The 22,659-nt window shown below is 39.6% G+C and overlaps 4 protein-coding genes across 7 annotated transcripts; all 4 read right to left on the bottom strand.

Annotated features, from left to right (window-relative positions):
* Window positions 1-253: 253 nt before the first annotated feature.
* On the bottom strand, window positions 254-3,977 carry srsf5a (serine and arginine rich splicing factor 5a). Of its 2 annotated transcripts, none has more exons than XM_056760134.1 (8): window positions 3,918-3,977; window positions 3,150-3,295; window positions 2,843-2,913; window positions 2,625-2,741; window positions 2,464-2,533; window positions 1,144-1,217; window positions 956-1,063; window positions 254-876 (listed from the first exon to the last, which is right to left on the bottom strand). In XM_056760134.1, the coding sequence occupies exons 2-8, from the start codon at window positions 3,273-3,275 to the stop codon at window positions 633-635; spliced, it is 810 nt and encodes a 269-aa protein (XP_056616112.1). In that variant the 5' UTR covers window positions 3,276-3,295; window positions 3,918-3,977; the 3' UTR covers window positions 254-632. The 2 variants fall into 2 exon arrangements, with proteins under 2 accessions (XP_056616112.1, XP_056616113.1); XM_056760135.1 differs by having other exon boundaries at window positions 254-873.
* Window positions 3,978-4,414: 437 nt separating this feature from the next.
* LOC130431228 (deubiquitinase DESI2) lies at window positions 4,415-10,409 on the bottom strand. The gene is made up of 5 exons (XM_056760136.1): window positions 9,513-10,409; window positions 8,253-8,325; window positions 6,973-7,066; window positions 6,745-6,886; window positions 4,415-6,575 (listed from the first exon to the last, which is right to left on the bottom strand). Exons 1-5 carry the CDS (start codon window positions 9,552-9,554, stop codon window positions 6,333-6,335), a joined length of 594 nt encoding a protein of 197 aa, XP_056616114.1. The 5' UTR covers window positions 9,555-10,409; the 3' UTR covers window positions 4,415-6,332.
* A 2,320-nt stretch (window positions 10,410-12,729) lies between these two features.
* On the bottom strand, window positions 12,730-16,382 carry synj2bp (synaptojanin 2 binding protein). 2 transcript variants are annotated; one of them, XM_056760137.1, is made up of 4 exons: window positions 16,245-16,382; window positions 15,288-15,424; window positions 14,101-14,196; window positions 12,730-13,991 (listed from the first exon to the last, which is right to left on the bottom strand). In XM_056760137.1, the coding sequence occupies exons 1-4, from the start codon at window positions 16,306-16,308 to the stop codon at window positions 13,824-13,826; spliced, it is 465 nt and encodes a 154-aa protein (XP_056616115.1). In that variant the 5' UTR covers window positions 16,309-16,382; the 3' UTR covers window positions 12,730-13,823. The 2 variants fall into 2 exon arrangements, with proteins under 2 accessions (XP_056616115.1, XP_056616116.1); XM_056760138.1 differs by having other exon boundaries at window positions 12,730-13,988.
* Window positions 16,383-17,103: 721 nt separating this feature from the next.
* On the bottom strand, window positions 17,104-22,246 carry lgals3a (lectin, galactoside binding soluble 3a). Of its 2 annotated transcripts, XM_056760720.1 has the most exons (6): window positions 22,027-22,246; window positions 21,728-21,745; window positions 20,103-20,894; window positions 17,926-18,014; window positions 17,689-17,845; window positions 17,104-17,605 (listed from the first exon to the last, which is right to left on the bottom strand). In XM_056760720.1, exons 2-6 carry the CDS (start codon window positions 21,740-21,742, stop codon window positions 17,450-17,452), a joined length of 1,209 nt encoding a protein of 402 aa, XP_056616698.1. In that variant the 5' UTR covers window positions 21,743-21,745; window positions 22,027-22,246; the 3' UTR covers window positions 17,104-17,449. The 2 variants fall into 2 exon arrangements, with proteins under 2 accessions (XP_056616698.1, XP_056616699.1); XM_056760721.1 differs by lacking the exons at window positions 17,104-17,605; window positions 17,689-17,845; window positions 17,926-18,014 and adding an exon at window positions 19,491-19,843 and having other exon boundaries at window positions 22,027-22,242.
* Between the last annotated feature and the right edge of the window lie 413 nt (window positions 22,247-22,659).

Raw genomic sequence — 22,659 nt, 5'->3', positions numbered from 1 at the left:
CCTCCATTGTTAAGTTGACAGGACAACTAAAGGGATTTTCTATGCCTAGTTTTGGTAACAAAGCCATTTTTTGCATTGAAACAGTGCCTCCTGGAGGACGCTCAACACTAGAAGTAAACTCCTCTTTAAAGTGTGCCGAAGGTAACGAAAATAGTTCACAAGTGTTAGTTTTATCAATTTTAACCCCCAAGATAAAAATCTTTTTGCAAGATGCAAAAAAAAATCTGATAGCTATTATGAAAACGACATCTGATTTTCCAAATAACAATATACTTTATTCCAGAGTGTATATACATGTTGTAACCTTCTGCTCAACAACCATAAAGACTCAAATTAAGCATGCAAGCTGAAAAAAAAAAATCAAAATACAGTTCTTTACAGAAGTCCTCCAGGATTATCAAAAAAATTAAAATTAAACAAGACTGAAAATTGTCTTTAATCTTATCCCACTCCATTACCTAAACCCACATTGCTTTTCAGCATTAAGAAACAAACAAAAAATATCATACACATTCATTCAGCTAACACACAGCCAGTAATTTACACTAAAGTAGCACAATTCCACATATGCCACAAAAAGTAGGGCGGGTGACAGGGACCTCATCCAGTTTCACACACACAGACAAAACAATTTAGTGCTGACTCTCTGCAGAGGCAGACCGGGACCTGCTCCTGCTCCGGCTTCTGCTCCTGCTCTGATTCCTTGGAGCGGGAGAGGGAGAACGGGAGGGTGAGCGATTGTTGGACTTCTTCTCTGGAGTGCGACTGGGAGAGCGGCTGCGTGAGCGTTTGCTTCCACGCTCGGGACTGCGACTCCGACTGGGCGAACGGGAACGTGAGCTGCTCCTGCTTCGGGAACGGCTCCTGCTACGGCTGCTGATAATACAAAAAGGCAATCAATTAATTAAATGCGAGATCCCACAACAACAGTCAAGAGTAACTTCAAGATACATACTTCCTCTTGCGATCCTCATAAAGCTTAAGTTTGCGTCCGTTAAGATCAGTCCCGTCCAGCTTTTCAATGGCATTCTTCATGTCACTGTGAGAAGCAAACTCAACCACCCTGGAAGAACACGTGAAATATTGTTAAATAAATGTAGGTCATCTCAGTCTTTACACACGTACATGCAAACGTGAACTTACCCCTCGTTCTTTTTGGTCCTGTGTGCATCCACAAAGGTCACTTCTCCTACTTTCCTCATCAAGTCTTTAAGATCCTGTAGGAAAAAAAATGCGGCCGTCAATTTCCCAATCACTGACTCATTGAAGCTTCAGCACCCACACAAAAAAACACCACATTCTGCAGCATCTGCTCTGAGAGCTCCACATATACACAACTACAGTGTGCAGTGGTGCTGTAGTGTGCACCTGTAGAAAGCTCCCTCAACAGATGTCATCTTACCGGCGGAAGTTGCGAAACGACATTTGCCCAGTAATAAAAGTACCAGAGCATTTTCAGCACCACAAATCTTTTAGATTGTGTGAAACGACGGGAAGCAAGGGTCTGTTTGGAAGAGACGCACGCGCCTGGGGCTCAAACTAATTCTGAGAACAGGTTCTCGCTTTGTGAGGTAGATTTTTGCATATTCAGAAAGTACTGCCTGGAACCTTTCAGCAATCTGTGGAATCGTTCTCCATTTACATCTAACTCCAGATTTGAATATATCGTTTTCCATTTGAGCTCAATGACAGAACCTTCTTTACCATGTAACTTTCCAGTGTAATGAGCTACTTACCGTTCCGAACCACAGAAGGCATTAGCAAAGAGCCACTTGTCCAAATAGCAAACGGAAGCAATGAAGCATTAAAACGACCTCGGACTCGACCCATCCGGCCTCCGTAAGAACGGACCCCACCAGAGAGAGAGAGGATGGGGAGGGGGCCAAAACCCGGCACCCCTCCCCGCTTCAGCACCAACAGAATAAGACCCAAACATCAGAGCGGAGAGATGGAGCAGATCTGACATCACAGACCCTCCAGAGAGCGGCTACCCAGCTCCTCTAAGGCTATCCTGTGCTACGGCTCTTTCTGGCGCTACGGACCCAGCCAAGACTTAGACCAGCAGACACTGCGTGTCGGGTGAGGCACCAGAGGGACACTACTCAGAACACAACCAGGGGAGGGCGCTATGCACCTCGCAGGCTGTGCATGCAACTCCAATTAAAGATTACCAGAGCACAGCTGTTAAAGAAAAGGTTTGAAAAACATGGTCTGGGTTAGAGAACCTTTTAACATTAAAATCAATCATTTCACTTAAGCAAGGTTTGGCTGAGGTGAAGAGGAAATTTTGTTTCCAGGTTACTCAAAGTAACATTGAATGAGTGTTTAACAGTAACTAAAGTTAACAAAAGGTGGTGGTGTTGTACTGCTGTCAAAGTCAAAAGAAATGAAGGGATGAGACTCTACGACAACAGGCTTCTGCACTGCTGGTTTCTGCACTTGTTTGCACACAGGGGAGCTCACCTGCCAACTGATACGCGAAGACAGATTCTCCACAATGATTCTGTGCTCCGTGCGCACTGGTGGGCCATACCTGGGAAAACATTAAGGGTTTACTCATTTGAATGGATGCATCTTTAAAAAACTACCCTTCCCCCCAGGTATAAAACAAAACGGTGACATACCTGGAACCCCCACTGCGAGACTGACGATATCCACCAAAACGTGGAGAGAAGCGTCCTCCCCCCATTCCTGGGCCACCACCTCTTCCACGGCGAGAGCGGGCATGCTCGATGGTCACCCTTGAGTTCAAGGCAACATCATTAAAAACAGTCCATACACACTAAACAAACACCTAAACATCTACCAAAGATATTTTAAGCAAATACTATTTCGGTCTTACCTCTCACTGCATAGTTCCTTTCCATTTAGCTCATAAACTGCATCATCTGCATCTCTGTAGTCATCGAACTCCTGTGAAAACACAGCAGGGGTCAGTAAGACAGTAATAATACAACATTTACACATTTGGCAAACACTTTTTTTTAAAAAGCGATTTAAATTGAATTATACTACACACATTCGACATGAGTGCAATCCCTGGGATTTAACCCATGACCTTGGCGCTGCTAACGCCATGCTCTTACCACAAAGCTACACGATAGACAAGATTTATGAAAAACGTCCACAAAGACCATGGCGATTCTTACCACAAAGCCAAAACCGTTCTTCAGGTTAATCTCCCGGATGCGGCCATAGCCTTTGAAGAATTTCTCCACGTCTCTTTCACGGGCATGGGGGCTCAGCCGGCCGATGAACACGCGACATCCACTCATGATGAAAGTTTTGAACAAATCTGAGAATAAAATGCGAGATCGTCTTTAATTCCTCTGAAAAGAACTTTGATCTGCAAAGCGTCTAAGCGCCGCCCTGCTGGTAACAACCTCGCCAATTGCAAAGATTAACCAGATACTGGATAATCATTTATAAAGTCCAAACTGTTAACGTGAATCATTAATGCGCATCAAAGAATACGTTTTATAAGCGAGAATGTGTGAAACAATAGTTAATGAACGTTACACATTCAACTCACCGCCTTATAGTACGCGTGTTGGCGCAACATTTTTTAAACGTGCACCAACTAACGTTAAACGTTTAATAAAACGTTGATATTACACTGATCTACGTTAAACGCAAATGTGTGCGTTGCTGTAACATAATATGCAACTTTACAGTTATAAAATGCAACCAAAGTTAAGACAATAATTCCCGCCTGATCACACAGCATGGTTCAGTCGGGCGGCCTAGGCCGCGTTAATATGCGCAGCAAACGTTTACTCGAAGTTAAACAGTAATTATCACAAATATTCCCTCAGAATGCAATGCAGAGTCGACAGATGAACAAAATTAAATTGAAACAAGCTATTTTAGTGAGTATATATTAAAACTATTCCAAACACTCGGCTTCATGCTCTCACCTTTCCTTGCACGACAAAATGGCGTTGGTCTCGATTCTGGTCGACGCAGCTACGTGCGCGAGTATATATGTGGGTGACGCGCTTAAGGGGGAGGGGAATGACGGGCTCGTGCACGTGTGAATAAAGAAGTTGAAACAAATGGCGTGTGTTTTAAACCTAGGCATACACTTTTTTCATTATGCCATTAAATTTAATAAAATATTGATTGAGACTTTATACTTTAAGCATTCTCCACACATTTTCGCAACATTTAACGTTAGCTCGAGCTGGTTTGTTCAATTTAGAAACGGTACAGGACATTACGTCGTATCACGTGATTTTTAAGTCTCGTGAAACATATCAGGAGTCACATGGGCACAGTGAGTGACAATTGTCTTTTAACTCTTTAAATAAAACGTAATGTTCAAAGGCTGTTCAGGCTTGAAGCAAAGAAAACCCCATTTCCCTTTTACAACATATGAGACCAATGAATATATTTCTTTTCTTGATTTGTTTTATTAATCTATATATATATCACCTGTAAATGTCTGTAATTAACCACATCAAAACAAGAAATAATAACTGAGGCAAAAGGGCATTGGTGGACTATGCCTACAAAAATGGATGTCTAGTAAAAGTTATCAGTTGGCCTCAGCTTAGATAAAACAAGAAATAATCGAATACAAAACGGTCCAACAAGTTGATAAATACTACTTTGTGAAAATAACAGCAAATAGACCCATACTCCAAATTCAGTTATATAAATAAGTCACCTAAAACACATTTCCCATTTTACTCCAGAGGTCATGAAACTGTTACTACTTGCAATGCCATGCAATCCTGAGAAACAAAGGGGAAAATGAGCTTCTACACATAAATGGCAAAAAAAATGTGATATCCAAATGTTGGCTTGCTTTATCAATACATTTAGTTTAATGTGAAATATCTTTAACTAAAATGTAACAACTTAATCTGAACATTTTTGGTTATGACGTCACAAATCCATCATGCGTTTTAGCAAATTCAATCAAATCACCCGCCTATATTCTGGTATCAACAATCACTTGTACAATGCATTCAATTAATAATGCATAATTTCAGTCTAGTCCTACATTTTTTGAAAATACAATTCAATTCAGAAATGTATTATTTTAAATTATATCACAATCGTAAAATATGTTGCAAAGGATTTCAATTAGATTTTTACATTTGGAGACGTAGGTAAATATGTTGTATTGTTAGTGTGGTGTGGAGGGCTCCGGTACAATCAACAGCACATTAATCTGTTCAATCCGCTCTTGAGAAACTCAAGGCAAATGAAACGACCATTTAACCGCCCAACCCGTTAGCACCTCTCCCCTCTCACTAAATCACATAGGCATGCTTATGATCATCACTGCAATACAGTACAGATGCCAACTTTATGTGCAGACCACACCCACACTTTCGCACCAACCCCCCAACTTCACCCTTACAATCGCCCCCTTTGTGTTCTTGACGACTGAACGAGATGCTTTTGTTTCGCTCGAGTCTAGCATATCGATGGCTTACATTAATAAGGCTGAATTTTACAACGTGTGTGAGTCCTATGCTGTCCTCTTTCCTGATTAGCATGAATCCATCAATGTATATTGAAAGCACACCGTACAAACCTTGCACTATAACAGCATATAAACAGTAGAATCAACGACAAGAAAGAAAGTTAAACAAAATTACATTTCAAACCAAAAGTCTAAAGTCAAAAGCATGGTATTAAAAGTTTGACATCATATGAGGTTAATTTACCCCAAAATTCTGTCCTCATTTACTCACAAATGATGACAGTTCATTTTGGGGAAACTTAATCTTTTAAATCTCTATTATGTTGATGAAGAAATTGATAGGAAAATCAAGAATTTGAGTTCTTTTGCAGATGGTGTGCTGTTCAATAAAGAACAAGCAGTGAATATCCAATTTCTTCATCTACACAACATAGAAAATTATTTAATACACAGCAAACTCGGGTAAATCTGGAGAACATCCAGACATGTGATTAAAAGTCTAAAGGACTGATAGAAATGGTTACAGTACACTACTGAAAGTGTTGTAAAGAAGGTGCCTGTGGTGCTGTCACACACCAGCAGGGGGCAGTCCACCGTGGAGACCCATACACCTTCAGAAGGAACAACTCACACTACTAAATGGCGAACACAGTTTTTCTAAAACCATATTAAAAATCAAATAGTTCTAAAACTTGAGATATTAAAAAGTACATTTACAAGTTGTTCTTATATCCCTGGTGGCTCCAAGAAAAATGACTTTGATTTCCCCTTAAAGTGACAAGGTCTAGTTTATCCAGTCCAGTAGGAGGCGCCGTAGCAGCAGGATCAGGAGTCATTATGTGTGGTCATATAAGTGTTGTACTGTGTGTTAATTCATATAAATTTGTTTGCAATGTCACACACGTGTGTGTCTGCAGTTGTGAGATGTTCCAGGCTGTCCAGCCTCTGAGGGTTCATCGTCACTGGACTCGTGTAAGTGTGAGTGTGTGTTCTCTTTCCGAAGTCCCATGCTGATATGACTCTGAAGCGCAGCGGGCGTGAGCCACTCTTTGGGTAGACAACTCTGCAGGAACGGAATACAGGAGCTGAAATATGCCAACCGATTCACCCAGTGGGGGATCTCTTTACCACACAGCAACTACATAGAGAATGAATAAAAGAAAGATTAACTGATCATGTAATGTACACTGAAAATTATTGCGCAATAGAATGAGGAAGACCTGCTTATGCCTTGCTCTGCCAAATGAGAAACACTGGTCTACCTATATACTGTGAAAGACAAACATCAAATATGGAAGAAAACTGACCTCTGAAAGTGAAGAAGAGAAGTGGTTGCAGTTTTTGTGCATCAGGTGGTAGGCATTTCCCCTGAATTCCCTCCCCAACTCCTCCATTATCTTATCAATGTCCTCCTCTGCAAAGTCTGTCGTACCTAGAGCTATAGCCTCTCTGGAGAGAAGACATGACAGATATGTTAGGGATGTTTAATTGACCATATGTGTCTATCTGCATTTGTATGCATGTGTAAAGCTCACTTGAATTTGAAAGTCTCGCCCAGTTCTGGGGCATTTCCAGGACTGATCTCGAAAATGCCACTGAAAGGGTATGGATGACCCCCATATGCAAACTCTAAAAGGAACAAAACACAGCCATTAAAATACAGTTTGAGTGTATTACAGTATGTCAGGCACCTTTTGCTTTGAAAACCAAGACTAAGTGTGTTAAGAAGACCAAAAACAAGACCAAGACTGTGAGAGGTTGATGCCAAGACAAAAGAAATCAAGAAGTTATTCTTGATCATTAGAAGTTATTGATTGCCTTTGAAACAGTAAGTTAAACATCATTCACAGTAATGATGTAAACAAATAAATCAAACAGCTGCTGTTGTGGTCTCGAACGGGTTGTGAAATAAAATTCAGAGTCGTCTCAGTTGAGATCAAGTACAAATGCAGTCTCAGACTGAGCCTTTAATAATGACAATAAATCATAGTACAATATCCCTCACTTCATAAAGCTGCTGTGCATCAGTGAAACAGTTCCTTTATAACATATATTAACAACATTCACATTTATTCATTTGGCAAACGTTTTATTCCTAAGCGACTTTCAAGTAGAATAGCATATAAACATTTTGTCAACATGCTAAACAGTAACCTTAGTTTACACGGCCATGCTACTAGGAGGATTAAAGCTGGTGTGCGCAAAGGAGAGAATGAACAACATTTGTTTAAAAAGAGAATTACATAATTACTCACAAATGTTTTCAGTACACTAAGTATTTTAATAATATATACAAAAAATAAATTAACTACATAAATACAGCCAGAGGATGAAACAGGGATATTTGTGCATGTTCTTTGTCACTTTATGACATCTTTGAGTCCCTACTGAGTAGCCACACAATCTTTCTTCCTTTGTTGTGTTCCACCACTGTGTGTACATCACTCTACTGCCATCTATAGGTTACTCACAGAATATCAACATTTATAGTACCATACTGTCTTCATCTAAAATTATGTAAATATACTGTACTACTTTTCTATAAAAATATAATTTATAGACTAAATTATGCTCAGTGATAGTAAGGGTTAGAATTGGTTAAGTATGCCTGACAAAGTCAGTTAAATAACCCTCATGGCACTCATTCTTATGCAAGATCTTATACGATTTAGTAATTTTACCAAGTATTATAATATTAGTAGTGGAAATAAAACAAATGCATACACCATTAATTTTATTGTAAATTAAAAAAAGTACAAAATCATGGGTTGCATATCAATAGGTACGTCATATCTGAATTGCATATCAACCATACCTCTGCCATAGATCTCAATTCCTGAGTGGAAGACCCCAATACCCAGAGTTGACGTGTATTCATTTATCCAGTACTACATGAGAAAGAATGACAAAAAATTATGATGCAATATTTATTTTCAAAAATGTCATCTAATTTAAGAATTATTTTATTAATTAAATTGATTATGTGTACACAATTATGTCAAGTAAACTTGACAAATATTTTCTTACATCCCTGTTTGATGTGTGTTTACAGTATATAAGGACGCAAAAACATTTACCAGATCGCTTTGCAAGATGTAAACGCAGGTCCAAAAGCATTTATGGTTTCCTTTTTATAATTTAGTTTTTTTATTATAGTTCAAGATATTTCTTAAATGATTTGATTATAAGCAAGTTCTGTTGGTTGTATTTTGTCCAAACATTTATGTGTACAAAAAACTGAAACACAAAATTCTTCTGGACCAGGATTGGATCAACGTTGCTTACGTTTTACAACGTGGTCTAGTTACGAGACCATTAAGTGGGCATTAAAAAATAAACAATAATGCAAACTCACATCCAGAGGGCTTTATATGTACATATACTGAAGTGTCTAAGGAGTATAGAAGTCGGCCACGGTTTAACCTGTGATACCTTTGTTTTAGCTGAAGAGTAAAGAAACTGTGAGTTTAAATTGTCATTTTGGCATAAAACAGAAATACACATCAAAGCTGAAATGCCACTTTACACCTACTCAACTCTAAAGTGGAGAGTGAATAGAGAGAATGTATCTGTGGCCAAAAAAAAGGTGAACCATCTGCCCTTCATGAATAAAATAACATGATTTAATGTACACAGACTAATACATCCACTCCTCTTCGTACATGAGGGTTTAATCTGGATGGGGGTGTGATATTGGGGGGGGGGGATTTTTTCCAACATGTTTAACAACAGTTTCTACCCCAAGCACTTAAATGTGAAATCGAGGGGTTTTATTTCTTATCAAAGAGAAGAGTAGAAGAGTCATAAACCACGCTCTTAAGAGTAGATTTGGGTGTCTGTCCCCTAATAGCCCTCTCTATAACCCTCTATTGTAGCAATGCATCATGGGACAACCAGAATTAACAGCTGTTTCCATGGCCCTCTCTGACATTTCCAAACATCAACCCAAATCCATTTTCACCAAGATATTGTTTTCATATTGCTTAATCTCGGCATTCCTATTTTATAGCATGTTAAATTACAGACACGAGAGCAGGGGTGTCGGTAAATTAGGTTTAAGAGTCGCTGGGCTTACCATGTCATACACGTTGAGGATAACGGGTTCATTTGCCATCATGCGATCCTGAGAAATGCCTTAAAATAAAGCGCTTAATCCCTTGAAATAACGGGAGGTTATTGCTCTCGAGACAGCTGCTCCTTGCGCACCCTAGCACCAGATGAGCGCAACGGGAGTTGCGTAAAATGTTGATGTAAATACAGTAAACCGGAGCAAAGCACAACATGAATCCTCCGCTCTTGTCATCTTTTAATCAAAGAGTCAATTAGTGAGACGTTTAGTCCTGGTTTGCTGGTTCACTCGGGTCTCTAGAGGAGAAATGATGGTCGAAGAGGTAGACGAGGAAAGGCATCAGGGCATCAGTTTCCATTAATGGTGAATCTGGTGAAAGAAAACAGGCACTTGTGGCCCCCGGATGCAAATGTGCTCAGTCCCCGGTAAACGCAAGAATTACCTACTGAATTATGACAGGCACCGTTTCTTCATTTGTTTTGACAGTCCTAAGAGGGATGCTGCCTGTTATTCAAATCCACACCGAATTCAGGTTATGATGACCGATATCCCATATAGAGAGTCGCTAATGACGCGCGCGTTCTCGTGAGCATCCGTTTCACGGATCTCGCCGCTCGGCTGAGCGCAGGGGTCGCCGCTGTTATTACCGGAGCTTGGTGCAGTCCCGACCGCAACAGCCATCAGCGCCGCAGTCCTGAGATTTGTCCTCATCGGAGGCGCGCCGAGATGGGATGCCCTCCGGTTTCTCGATTGGAATTCCTTAACACGGCTCACGGTAAAGATAATGACATCACCGCGTGATCCGCGCGAAGATTGTGTGCTCTAGAATCACCGGTGCGTGATTTTATTACATCATCATCATCATCATCATCATCATCATCGTGGTCTGTGCGCAGCGCGATCATCCCCTTTATATCAGCGTTGAGCGTTATAACGGGCGGGGGCGATGCGTTATTTCAGGGTGGGGAATATGATAAACAGCATTCTTCGCTCTTAAATGATAAACTTTGATTGTAGCTTGATGCCAAGCAGAGAACATTTTACGCACTACAGGGGCTAGATGTCACACTTGGGGTAGACTATGTCCTATACGCAACTGTAAGGTTTTTAGTCCGTTGTTTGTTTTATTTGGTGCTGATGTTAATGTAAGTGTCAATCATCTGAGCTGGTGCATCACTCTCTGTGGCTGTATTTGTGAAAAAGCATATGAGAGGGGAGGAAGGGAAAGAGGGCTTTAATGGTAGCTCTCTGAGAAATCTATAAAATTGTGATGCTGTCAGTTCTTTTCTATGTTCAATACTAATCACAGATGACTGATTGTGAGGAAAAATGCAGAGTTACTCAATCTAGAATCCACTTTCTGTTACGCATACATCACCGACCTTCAGAAATCTCGAGCATTGGAGTACAGTGACATTTTAGTGTATACGAGTATGTATTTTTGTGTTATTAACCACATTAATTTTGTAACATTAAAAGACAGCCTGAACAAATCATGTGGTGCAGAAATTGCACCCCTTGCCATAATGCCATAAAGTAGAACTATTATTTCTGAAACACACATCTCTTTACATTTAGTGGTGCAGCTATTGTTTTTTAACAACCTTTTTGTAAGCAACAAATAGTTTATTGTAAACGACCTAATTCTTTAATCATAAGGATGCAATCATGCTGCTTCTATCCCAACGGTGTGATTTAGTGCAATGAACTATTCCACAGACAGGAAGTGCATTATGTGCATTATCTCTCTTCCCCCCTCTGCATCTTAAGTGCATTCAAACACTGCTGCTTGAGTGTATTGATTTCTGAGATCTAACAAACACTCAATAGTACACACAGTACCTTAGACTCTAAAAACACGCACATACCAATACTCATTTGAAAGCAGGATTTCACTACCAGCCAGACAGCATTTAGATACACAGACAGCAGCAGTCCATACTCACACAGCACGTTATCCTGACTATTGGACTAAAATATCCATGAGCACATAAATATTGGTGAAAGCTAAGTTGAGAGTGTAGTTTTCCTCAGAGCATCATCTTAACAAAAACTGAAGGTCTAAACATCACTAATTTGGAGTAATATTTTTGCATCATAAATTACAGAATTTTTTTATAGCCTATATGAAATCTGCTGCGTGATGTTTGTGAAGCATAAATTATTTTAAAACACTGTGCCATGGTGTTTTTATATGAAATCTAAGAAAAGTGTAATAGATCAGATATGAATAGGAGACAAAAGAACAGAAAATAGCAATGTGATTATTATTTCTCTTCGGAGTTCAGAATTCGTGAAATCCTGTAGAGAGCAGCAGAGGACAGTTATGCAGGTTCTTTGGAGCAGGGATAGCCTGACCATCACTTACTTTTGCCTGAAGGTCAACAAATCGCTCTATAAAGCTGCAGTTACGTTCCAGTCCCCAAAAGTCCAGCCTCCACTGACTACAGCCAAAAATATAATATGGTAACCTAAAATGGATCAGGTGCTACTTTGCAAATCATGGTCACATTCATTAAGCTTTAACCATTTGGATTGTATTTTATTTCATTATTTTTTGAGAGCTCACAACCAAAGTGGATCATTTTGTTCGGAATCCATTTTCTTTCTCAAATAATGGCAATTGGCACCTAAACTAAACTTGCTTTGGTTATCTACTTTCTTCAAAATATCTTTTGTGTTCTGCAGAAGAAAGTCATACAGGTTTGAAATTACAAGCCGCGAGTAAATGATGACAGAACACAAAGGAAGATATTTGGAAGTATGTCAGTAACCAAAATGATCTCACCCCCATCTACTGTCATAGTAGGGAAAAAAATCTGTTTTGTTCCTGACATTCTTCCAAAATTCTTCCCTTGTGTTTAGCAGAACAAATAAATTTTTACATGTTTGGTTCAATCTTAAGGGGAGTAAATGATGACTATCCCTTTCCTTCCAATCTGTTGGGCACAAATTGGAGCATCTTGCAGGTGTGCATCCCTCCTCTGGTCCCACCGCTACCTGCTGTCATATTCAAAAGTACTTTTTGTGTTTGTCCTGGCCTCGACAGACAATTTTTAACCAAATTGTTAAAAGTTTGTATCACATACATTTTATTGTACACTGGACAGATGCTACCAATCTATTTTGTTTTTTTTTTATCTTTGAGATTGCAAATGAACAGCAAATTAACATAATTCATTGCATGGTTTTCTGATGACATCAATAAAATTCATAACATCGCTTACTTTTTTCACAACATATTTTTATTCAATGCATGAGGCATGTGAATCCAACATTGTTTAATAGTGATTTGTGAATGAAGAGCATTTCATGAATATAGATTGTATTTATCAAGACAGATCTGGAGAACCAGCATAACACAAATACACATTTTTGTCAGTTAATGAATAGACGCAACAGACAAACAAGCAGAGGTAAAGCCCCTAACAAAGCAATTACCTACAGACAGGGGGCAGCAATGAGACGTGGCAAGGAATGAACACGTTCAGAGTGATGCTGGTTTAAGGCTCCAAAAAATTAGTGCGCCAGATACAATATCAAGACAAGACCATTCTAGAAACAACAGCCATTTACAATATCAAATGATCATATTCTCATTAGATTGTGAATTCAAACAAGTGCCACCTTTGGGTTTTCCAAAACAAATGATGCCTTAGATCCCAGAGGGAGAACCTCTAAGGATACACAGCATATTCAGGGCCGAGCGCTGATGACAAAAGCAAAATCAACATCCCCGCCTCCCGCAGCCACACAATACATCCTACATGTCAGAATGTGGATGAGTGAGTGAGAAACTAAGCCACATCATGCAATCCAACATCACTTTCAAACATACTCTTTCACAAGTAGGCAGCATAGAGGACCTTAGACAGTCTAATAGTACACCGCATGCTTATTCCAGTCCTCTGGAGCGGCTCGATGCATGTGATGGAAAAAAGACCTGGCTCCTGTCTTCTGCCCTGAAACACCGCTCCACATTGGTCTCAATCTCCCAATTTTGGTCTGTCCTTTGGTCCAGATTATAATTTCAGATGCTGTTGATCCTAACACTGTGCGTCCCTCAAACAATGATCTCATTTCACCATGCAATGTCAACAAACTGATGCAGACCAGTGGGGATTCCGGGTAAATGATTATCACCAAACCAAATGAACATGTCTAGCTAACTGTCATCAGAGCAATGATATAAAATTAAAGAAAATCGGCATGTGGACTTCTGCTTTCATTAACAGGGGTTTCATTTGCGCCCCCTCTTAATGTCTGGGGCCGTATGGAGAAGGTTCAAAGTCTGTAAAGTCTGTAAAATGTGATGGGTTAAAAAGGGCTCCGTGGTCCTCGGAGCCTTTTGTAAACGAGGATCCCTACTACCGTTGCTAGTGCTGCTGTGGCGACGAGAGTGATCATTGTCTGTGTGTTGAAAGAAGATGAAGAATCGCCATCACTTTGAGAGCCAAAGGGGCCGTTCTGTTGGGAGAGATACTGCTAACAAATAACAGAAGATCAGGGTTAGAAGATCAATTAATTCATTATTTGAGTTCAACTCTTCATTATTTACATTCTGATCACATTTAAATTCATTGGCACTACTTACTCGCTGCTGTACACAGAGCTGCACATCCTCTCCTGCAGTGCGAAACAGCTGCACTGCTGCACTATGGGATAAATTCTCCAACAACCGCCCGTTTACCTTAACAAAACAACCAGGACCACATCATTCATGTAGAGGAATGTTAAAACCTTCACTTTCTTTGAATTTAGTAGACAGATGTTTGAGGTGAAGAACTACAATACCAATAGTCCCTTTTACAACTTCCTAGCTATCGCTAAAAAAAGATGTCAAGATGTCACAACAATGAACACCTGACCAACACATTCATGTTACAATTATATGTGGTGTTCAGTGTAGGCAGGATTACGACTATTATTTTGAACATCATTAGATAAAAGTGTTCCTTCATATTGTTTTTAAACAAACTGTTCCTGAAACGGTTCCCTGAATCCAAATTTTTTTAAGGAGGAAAACACTCACTATATTGAACCCAACCAAAATGCAACAAAGAATGCTTGCATGAAATACTGTAGGTCCAAACATACAAGGCACTGCAGCAAAAAGCAATTTATAAAATATATAGCTCAAAGATAAAAATTCTGACATGAATGATTCATCTTCACATTCAAACCTGTATATGATTCTAATGTACACCACACAATAAAATATTAAGTGCTTTGGTGTCTGTACAATGCAATGGAGCCAATATTGTTTGGTTACCAACGTTCTTCTAAACATTTTCTTTTTGACCGTACAGGTTTGAAATGACATGAAAGGGAGTAAATGATAAAAAAGTTCATCCCTTTGAGCTCTATGTGGTCATTGCAATTTAGTTACATTAAACTAAATGATGAGCATGCTTGATGCTAAAAACCTTGCTCAAACATTATAAGTGGGACAAAAGCATAAAATACAAATGGTACAAAAAGGAGATGAGATGACCTTTTTAAACCCCGTCTGAACAAATTGATAAAATCTATTCTTTTTCTGGTAATCCAGCCACATAAAAACAGCCTGTAATGCGAAAGCAGTAACATTATACCTAGGAGTCATAGAATGTGACTGTGGTCATCCACAAAAGCACTACAAGTATATTCAACTAAAATTGTTATCGCTCACATTTATTTGTTCCGTACTGAAGTGGTAGTATTGATTCACAATTAACTACAGAGATCAAACTAGTAAATATTAGTATAATTAGTACACATTGTAAAGCACTGTGGTTTTACCGCAATAATTTTGTCTCCCTCCTGCAGCCGTGCATCCTGCGCAGCTGCTCCGTTTTCTTTGATTTTTGCCACATAGATTGCACTGTCGTTCATTACATACTGCTGGTCCACTCCACCTACTATATTAAACCCCAGACCTGAGCGAGATAGAAAGGACATCACACATTACTCCTGACAGTATTACTTAAAGGATTAAACTGTGCTGTGCTTAATGTGACTCAGATATACAGAGAAATATATAATCTGCATCTATAATGTTATTTATGTTAAACTAGTAAATAGGTGTAGAATCTGTGTAGATGATGTCATTTTTCAATGAGGAAATGCAATGTACTAAGTAGGAATTAATGGTTATTATTGGTTCCCATCTGCCAGACAACATCCCACCAACAGAACACAAAACATCTGCAGTAGACACACACATTTTAGATATTTCTATTGTTTTATTCTATCAGCAAGGGGTATGTCATTGTTACAGTATTACAATAATTAGAATCACAGATCAAAGTCCACGCGGGAAAAGAGCTGCATCACTACAGCCCAGTCAAACGCTCGGGCAGAGGTCACACACACACACACACACTATATAACTGTTTAATTAAAGTCAACATCCCTCAAAATCCCACTAGTGTATCAGAACCAAGGCCATCACCCAGGAGAGCCTCCAGTGCCATCTTAAAAGTGCACAAGGGTCGTATAAAGGTGACTCTGATCTGGTTACGTGTTGGTCCATAATGCTGAAGGTTGTGATGTGGGCCGAACTTTCTCTTACACAATAGAAAATGTCCTCAAAATCTGACCTCGGCAAAACCCAGTGGGGCCCAGAATTTTGTTCGGTTCCGTTTTGTCTGTTTGTATCACCGAACCGGGCTGCCGCGGGCCGAAGCACCAGCACGGAACCGCCGGGTTAAACTCTGCTCACATAATGCAGGAGAAATCTAAGCAAAACAAACTTACCAGCCGGGCCTCTTTTCAGATTAATATATAAAACGCTCGGTGTGCTGTGCGCAGATCCGTTCATGGTGTCCAAAAAGTTTCACTTTTATTTTGCGGTGCAAATCTCCAAGAGCGTGCGGAACTCAGCCTGCTTCCTCTAATGCTGGCGTGATACTCGAACACCCCGCCGCCGCCCCCTAGCGGACACCACCGAAACACCCACAGCTATGAACTGAAAGGTTTGATATTACTGTACAAAAAACTGCATCCGTTGTATCATTTTGTAGCTTATTTTTGCAAGTTATAGATTGATAAATATCAGGTTTCATGTTAATAGATATCCTGCTTAATATTAATGGCAATCATTAATGATGTTTATATGTCTCCTGATGGTGTTTTCAATCTTTGTTTTTCAATTCACATAGTTGTACTTATACTTTAGATATGATGATGTTAAAAATATGAAGGCGAAGATATTTTCCTAATGCATTTGCAAACACTTCATTTTCACAATTATACTACATCTATAATTCATAGATGAAGTAGGCCTACATAGCTTTAAGTGTGTAGTAAGACTGTACGGCAGGAATTTGAGCACAAACATGTACCTTAAAGTTCAGTAATAGAACATTGTAGAGTTATATATTTTGACAGATGCTAAAGCTTACATAAAAACGTAAATAGTGCACAAAAGGGGGCCTTTGGTAATATGTTAAGTCATGCAGAGAGTAGTCTTAGAACTTTACAGAGTACAAACTTTAGATATGCAATATAAGTACGAAAGATGATAATCAGAAGAATACAGATTGGACAAGCACATTTTCCAAGGGGTATTACAGCATTTATTGTGACACCATAATTTACTTCATTATTACAATCGTTATAATAACAAGATTTTATTCAAAATAAACATTTTCAAATATTTATCCCAAATAAAGAAATACTTCAGCCATTTAGAATTCAGCACAGTGTCACAGCTCTGGTCCGGTGCTTCCTGACCTCATTTATTCACAGACTTTGGTTGTCTACCATTATAATGAGATGTTATATGAACATTCTTATGCACTTGATGAACATTTTTGTGCATAAATCTATGTGCCGGGGTGTTAATAACTTCTAAATTTCTGATTATGTTTTGTCCACTTTTGTCAGATAATTATTTTCAAGCAATTATGACTTCATGTATCACCCTCACGTTGTCGAATCACACTAAGGCCCTGTTTGTGTTAGATCATGCTCGGGGCCGCACTGAATAGGGCGATGTCTCCACCAATGTGAAGACGAGTGACATCCTCGAATCCACCAGTTCTGTGCTCGTACTCCAGCAGGTGACCGCCGTCCACAGCCACCTTAAACCCATCAGTCTCTACTAGGATTTTTAGCTGCATGTACAGTACAAACACACACATCAGCAAACAATATTGAACTCTTATCACAGAGGTAGTGGAAAGTCAGAAAGTCGTACCTCAAACGGCCTGCCTTGGACAAAGGGAAAGCCTCCCTCCCTCTCCTCTGGACCCCAGCAACCCCCAAGCTGTGAGTTCCGCACAATGGTGTGTTCATGGAAACGAGCGTTAAAATGAAAAACCACTTCACTGCCCCTCATAAAATCTACATTGAACCTGATGAAAGACGAGAAAAATTTGTATCATATGAGTTTTTGGCCCTATTTAACAATTTTTGTGGAATGTGTGTATTTTACCTGTCTCCTCCTGGTATTGGCTCACCCACTATAGTAATCACGAGTTGTGGCATTATCCCTGCATGCAGCTGAAGATCATAGGGCACTGGCTAAAACATAAGCACACACACGCTTATATTATAAAAAAACATATTTTGCTTGTCAGATATAAAAGCAAAAAAGTCCAAATATCATCACTTGTTCTGTATGTCCAAATTCACTGTTTTTGAGGAAATGTGGAAAGTAAAAGAAAGTACTTTTGAAAAGATTAAATAATTTGGTGCCCAATTACTTTTTTATAATTGTATTGGTTAGATGTTTCCAAATCCCAATGACAAACATAAAAGGTGACTTATAATGATAATTTATGACAAACGGTAAAAATCACAATATATGGAGATGCATGGTTTCAAAAGGACGGTAGCAATATGCAAGAAAGCAAATTAATAATTCCAAATACTTGTTAGTGTAGATATTTTGATACTGAACTTAAAATACCATTCTGTAAATGTAATATTTATACTGTACGGTTTATATTGTAACAAGCCAATCTTTTACATAAAAATATTTCAACAATTCAAAATATTAATTTAATGAATACAATTGTGAAAACTCCTTTCACCTTTTATACCAATTCCTTTTACATGTTTAGATCTAAATATCTGAATGAATATTTTATTGTATCTTGATGTTGACTTGAGCTCTTTACACTAAGAGCGTTTAGGTGGTTTTACACATAAAGTTAAAAGACAGGATTCATTGACTGGTAATAACTTTTTCCATGATGTCTTCCAGTTTCATCATAAAGTTCCATCTCTGAATGTTCCATATTGGGAAAGAACATGAAATCCTTCTTGATATTAAGCAGTCTTGCAAACATTAAACAGAGACTACGATCGAGACGGACTATAAATTACAAAACAAACAAACAAACAGAAAGATTTTTTTTCACTCTTGAACAAATATGAAGCTGGAAAAACTACTTTTATAAGAGATACTGCTGACATCATAAAAGCCTACGGACTGAACCGAAAAGAAAAATCCAGCATGTGATATCACAAATGGGACTTTATCCTACCCGCTTTCTTACTTACAAACCAACTATAAGCCACGTCATTGATCACTTGACAAGCTGCCAAAAAGAGCTCTTAACTCATGACACAGCTTATAAACAACTTCACTATGGCAACAGTGTGACAAACCTCATAAACTGCCATTCCCTCATTCCAAACCCCACCCATTGACTCATTTTCCCTTCAGTGAATAAATAGAAGATAAAACACAAACAAACACACTGTTCATGAGTATAACTTATTATTCAAGAACTTTGATGAGAGATCTTTAAATCATGAATATTCATAAACTACAAATAAGCTTTTTTTTTATCATCATCCAAAACAAGGGTTGGGTTCTTATCATGAGGTATTTATCTCATCAAGCCTCGTTTGCCGTAACACTCAACTTAAAGCACAAATCGCTTCTCTTTGAAAATAAAGTCTATTATTTCTTTAAATGAGATGTTATATTAAAACCAGCTTTTTTAGGCAGTAGCTGAAATGGACAAAAAATAAACTGAGCACATAAAACAACTTTAAAGACGATCATCATCTGTTTAATAGAATAAACACAAAGTGCATTATTTATTGTCCTCCTGTTCAAGAAATATATAACAAACAATGAATCGTCAATAATATAATACATATGATAATTATGTGTGTACTGTAATGTAAATAAGAAACTCAGCTACATAAAAGGTGTGCATTTGTTGGCAAAGATGATATGCAAATATAGTGTTGCATATGATATGTGTCATATGTACAGAACTCTGCGCTCTGATTGGATGTTAACTGGGGTCTTTGTGATGGCTGCAGTGCTGTCCTCATCCCGTGATTTGCTGAGCTGTTCATTGTGCTCAAAAATATGGCGGTCTATATGGTGGCTGAAAGACAAAAAGAGGAGCTTTGAGATCTGCATTCAATGTACATGACCTGACCCAGGGGTACAAAACAGTAAGAGACCACAGCCGCAAAAAATGTTAACCAGCATCCCAGACCTTAGGAGAAAAACCTACAACTCTGAAAGCAACCCTAATCTCACCAATATTCTGATGATATAAACTCCAGCAGTTTATAGCAGAACCATCACACCACAATAAGCCCATCATGTTTATAGAGATACACCGTATGCAAAGAACTCACCAGCATTCCACCTGGAGCTGCGGGACCACCGTATTGTCCCATGGGCCCTGGACCGTAACCTCCCGGCGGGCCAGGCTGGGGTGGGAAGCCCCCTGCGGCTGGACCCCAGGACCCTTGGGGGATTGGGGGAAACATTCCTCCTGCATATCCTGGGCCTCCATCTGGGGGAAAGCCTCCAGGAGCACCTGGACCATACATGCTAGGCCCCGCAGGACCTGATGGGTAAGGCACATTTGGATACTGGCCCTGTGGCGCTCCAGGTGTGGAGGGAAACTGTCCAGGAACAGGGTATTGCATGGGTGCCCCACCTGGTGGGAACTGACCTGGCATGGAAGGAAACTGTCCTGGAGCTCCAGGGTTGGAAGGAAACTGTCCAGGAGCCCCAGGGTTTGAGGGGAACTGTCCAGGTACACCCGGACCTGGAGGGTATCCAGCTGGGGCAGCTGGGGCTCCAGGGTACTGGGGCGGGGCCCCAGGGTACTGGGCCGGGGCTCCAGGGTATTGGGGCGGGGCACCAGGGTACTGGGGCGGGGCTCCAGGGTATTGGGCTGGGCCTCCAGGGTACTGGGCCGGGGCTCCAGGGCCAGGAGCAGATGGCCCAGTCGGGGGAAAGCCAGAAGGGGCAGATGGGTGGGCAGTGCCTCCTGAGGATGGGAACTGAGGGCCACCAGGGGCTGCACCAGGCCAGCCGGGATTGTTAGGGGGCGGAGCCCCATTCCCAGGAGCTGATGGATTGGTGTGGCTGGTTTTAGATGCTGCACCAGAAACATCATCCGGGATAGCATCAGCAAGCTACAGAAAGAAAATGCAGTGATAGTTCAATGAACAAGACAGGGTGAAAGTTCTTTTAGAGATCTGACTAGACAATTTTCTCAGTAAAACAAAGAACCAAATAACGCATACAGTAGAGTGCCAAAATCTAAGACCACTTGAAAACATGGAGTAAGTATCTAATTTAAAAAATATATTTTTTAGGGATTTCCCCAATTCTATAACAAAGAAACGTTGGAAACTGCATAAAAATATGTTGCACTATTTTTAGGTAGGTAATCGAATATAAGAAATTTGTGACATTGACTGTGTAACATGTTTGTACAAAAAGGGCCTCTTTGCTGCTATGGAAGCAAACCGATACTTCCAAGTTGTTTGGGGGACATTCCCAAATTAAGCTGGCTTTACAACTACATTTACACATTTAGATTTGATCCAAAGTGATATATGAGAGAACATTTAACATGCATTATATGGATAGTAAGAGTTTGTACAGACCTATGGAGTCCATGCCAGCTGTCATTAAAGCAAATGGGTAAACCAAATAATAATTGAATGTTCATGAAATAGTAATAATTTCATAAATTGTCGTGTACATTAAAAAAACACATACAATTAAGTTACATTACATAATGAAAATAGAAGTATGTGGTCTCATATATTTAAACCCCACTGTATGTGCTTTGTGTGTAATGCATTATCAAATAAACTGTTAGGAATTCACTTTTGCAAGTGTACATGTCCAAATCAGGTAATATACATAAATGGACGAAGTTCCTCGTTCCAACAACAGAAGGAAATACAGCTATAACCTACAAAAGAATGGATTACCAAAAAGATCATGAAACACTTACCGAAAAGTCTGCCATGATCTGTAGAAGAATGAAACAAGAGGTATTCAATAATAATAGCAACGTTACACTAATCAAGTTCTGTCATTATTGTAGGACACTCAAAAGCATTCATAATAAAGTCGCCGCATTACCATATTCGAACAAAGGCTTTACGTTTAAACACTGTATTTTAAAGATAGTAAACTGGATTTGAATACATCTCAAATCAGGCACCATCTCACACACATTAATGATGCTGGACCAGCACCGATTCACACGCAACTGATATTCTTAGTATATAATAGTTTTGGCATCAGCACCTTAACTGGATCAAGGCCTGCAGTCCAGAGATTCGGGCTTCTGAACGGTACCAGATCCCGTCGCCTGAACAGATCCGAAAGTCAAATTACTAAACTCAGTACAGGAAGTGATGTGATAACTAGAGCGCTGAGTGTTTTCAACGGCGTGCTTCAAAACACCGCGAGCCCTAAACAGAATGGATATGACATTATGACTTGTAGTGAAGCGTAATGAGCTATCCACTGTGCTTAGAGATCGGATATGAGCTCTATGTACGCGAACGTTCTCTAAATGGGCTTGTCATGAGGGCTAGGCCGGAGCCTTTGCGCATGCGCGGGGTTACGACGAGTGGGCGTTTTCGACTCGCTTAAAATATAGCAAGAAGAAGAAATCCCACACTGACAGCTGTTTGATTACTAAACATTTCCAGATTTCTAAGAGCTAGTAGCTGACGGATCCGTGGAAATGTGTTGCTTCCAGTCTGTGAAAGGTGCTTTTATTGCGCATTAAAATGTATTCACATACTTAGAAATACAAATTGCACAACCCTCGAACCAATTTTTATCATTTATTTATTTACTCAAATAGAAAGCCAACAAAATAGATATTTTCAGTTGGAGCCAAGCAGCATCTGATAGTTCTTTCATTGAGCA

Source organism: Triplophysa dalaica, chromosome 11, assembly GCF_015846415.1.
Source record: "Triplophysa dalaica isolate WHDGS20190420 chromosome 11, ASM1584641v1, whole genome shotgun sequence".
In the NCBI taxonomy this organism is placed as follows: domain Eukaryota; kingdom Metazoa; phylum Chordata; class Actinopteri; order Cypriniformes; family Nemacheilidae; genus Triplophysa; species Triplophysa dalaica.
This window is presented reverse-complemented; position numbering and strand designations above follow the sequence as displayed.

Bases quoted from the DNA above. Each gene is read 5' to 3' on its own strand.
- LOC130431228 (XM_056760136.1), bottom strand. From the start codon at position 9,554: ATGATGGCAAATGAACCCGTTATCCTCAACGTGTATGACATG. The intron at 8,326-9,512 runs GTAAGCCCAGCG...TTTCTCATGTAG, and splicing joins TCCTCAACGTGTATGACATG to TACTGGATAAATGAATACAC. The intron at 7,067-8,252 runs GTATGGTTGATA...TGTTCCTTTTAG, and splicing joins AATTGAGATCTATGGCAGAG to AGTTTGCATATGGGGGTCAT.
- synj2bp (XM_056760137.1), bottom strand. From the start codon at position 16,308: ATGAACGGATCTGCGCACAGCACACCGAGCGTTTTATATATTAATCTG. The intron at 14,197-15,287 runs GTAAAACCACAG...TGTTTTGTTAAG, and splicing joins AGGGAGACAAAATTATTGCG to GTAAACGGGCGGTTGTTGGA. The intron at 13,992-14,100 runs GTAAGTAGTGCC...GTTATTTGTTAG, and splicing joins AGCTCTGTGTACAGCAGCGA to CAGTATCTCTCCCAACAGAA.
- srsf5a (XM_056760134.1), bottom strand. From the start codon at position 3,275: ATGAGTGGATGTCGCGTGTTCATCGGCCGGCTGAGCCCCCATGCCCGT. The intron at 2,914-3,149 runs GTAAGAATCGCC...GTGTTTTCACAG, and splicing joins AGAACGGTTTTGGCTTTGTG to GAGTTCGATGACTACAGAGA. The intron at 1,218-2,463 runs GTGAGCTCCCCT...TTTTTCCTACAG, and splicing joins CTTCGCGTATCAGTTGGCAG to GATCTTAAAGACTTGATGAG.
- lgals3a (XM_056760720.1), bottom strand. The intron at 18,015-20,102 runs GTGAGTTCTTTG...CTTATGTTTTAG, and splicing joins CAGCTCCAGGTGGAATGCTG to CCAGTGCCCTATGATCTTCA. The intron at 17,606-17,688 runs GTACGACTTTCT...CTGTACATGCAG, and splicing joins TCCAAGGCAGGCCGTTTGAG to CTAAAAATCCTAGTAGAGAC.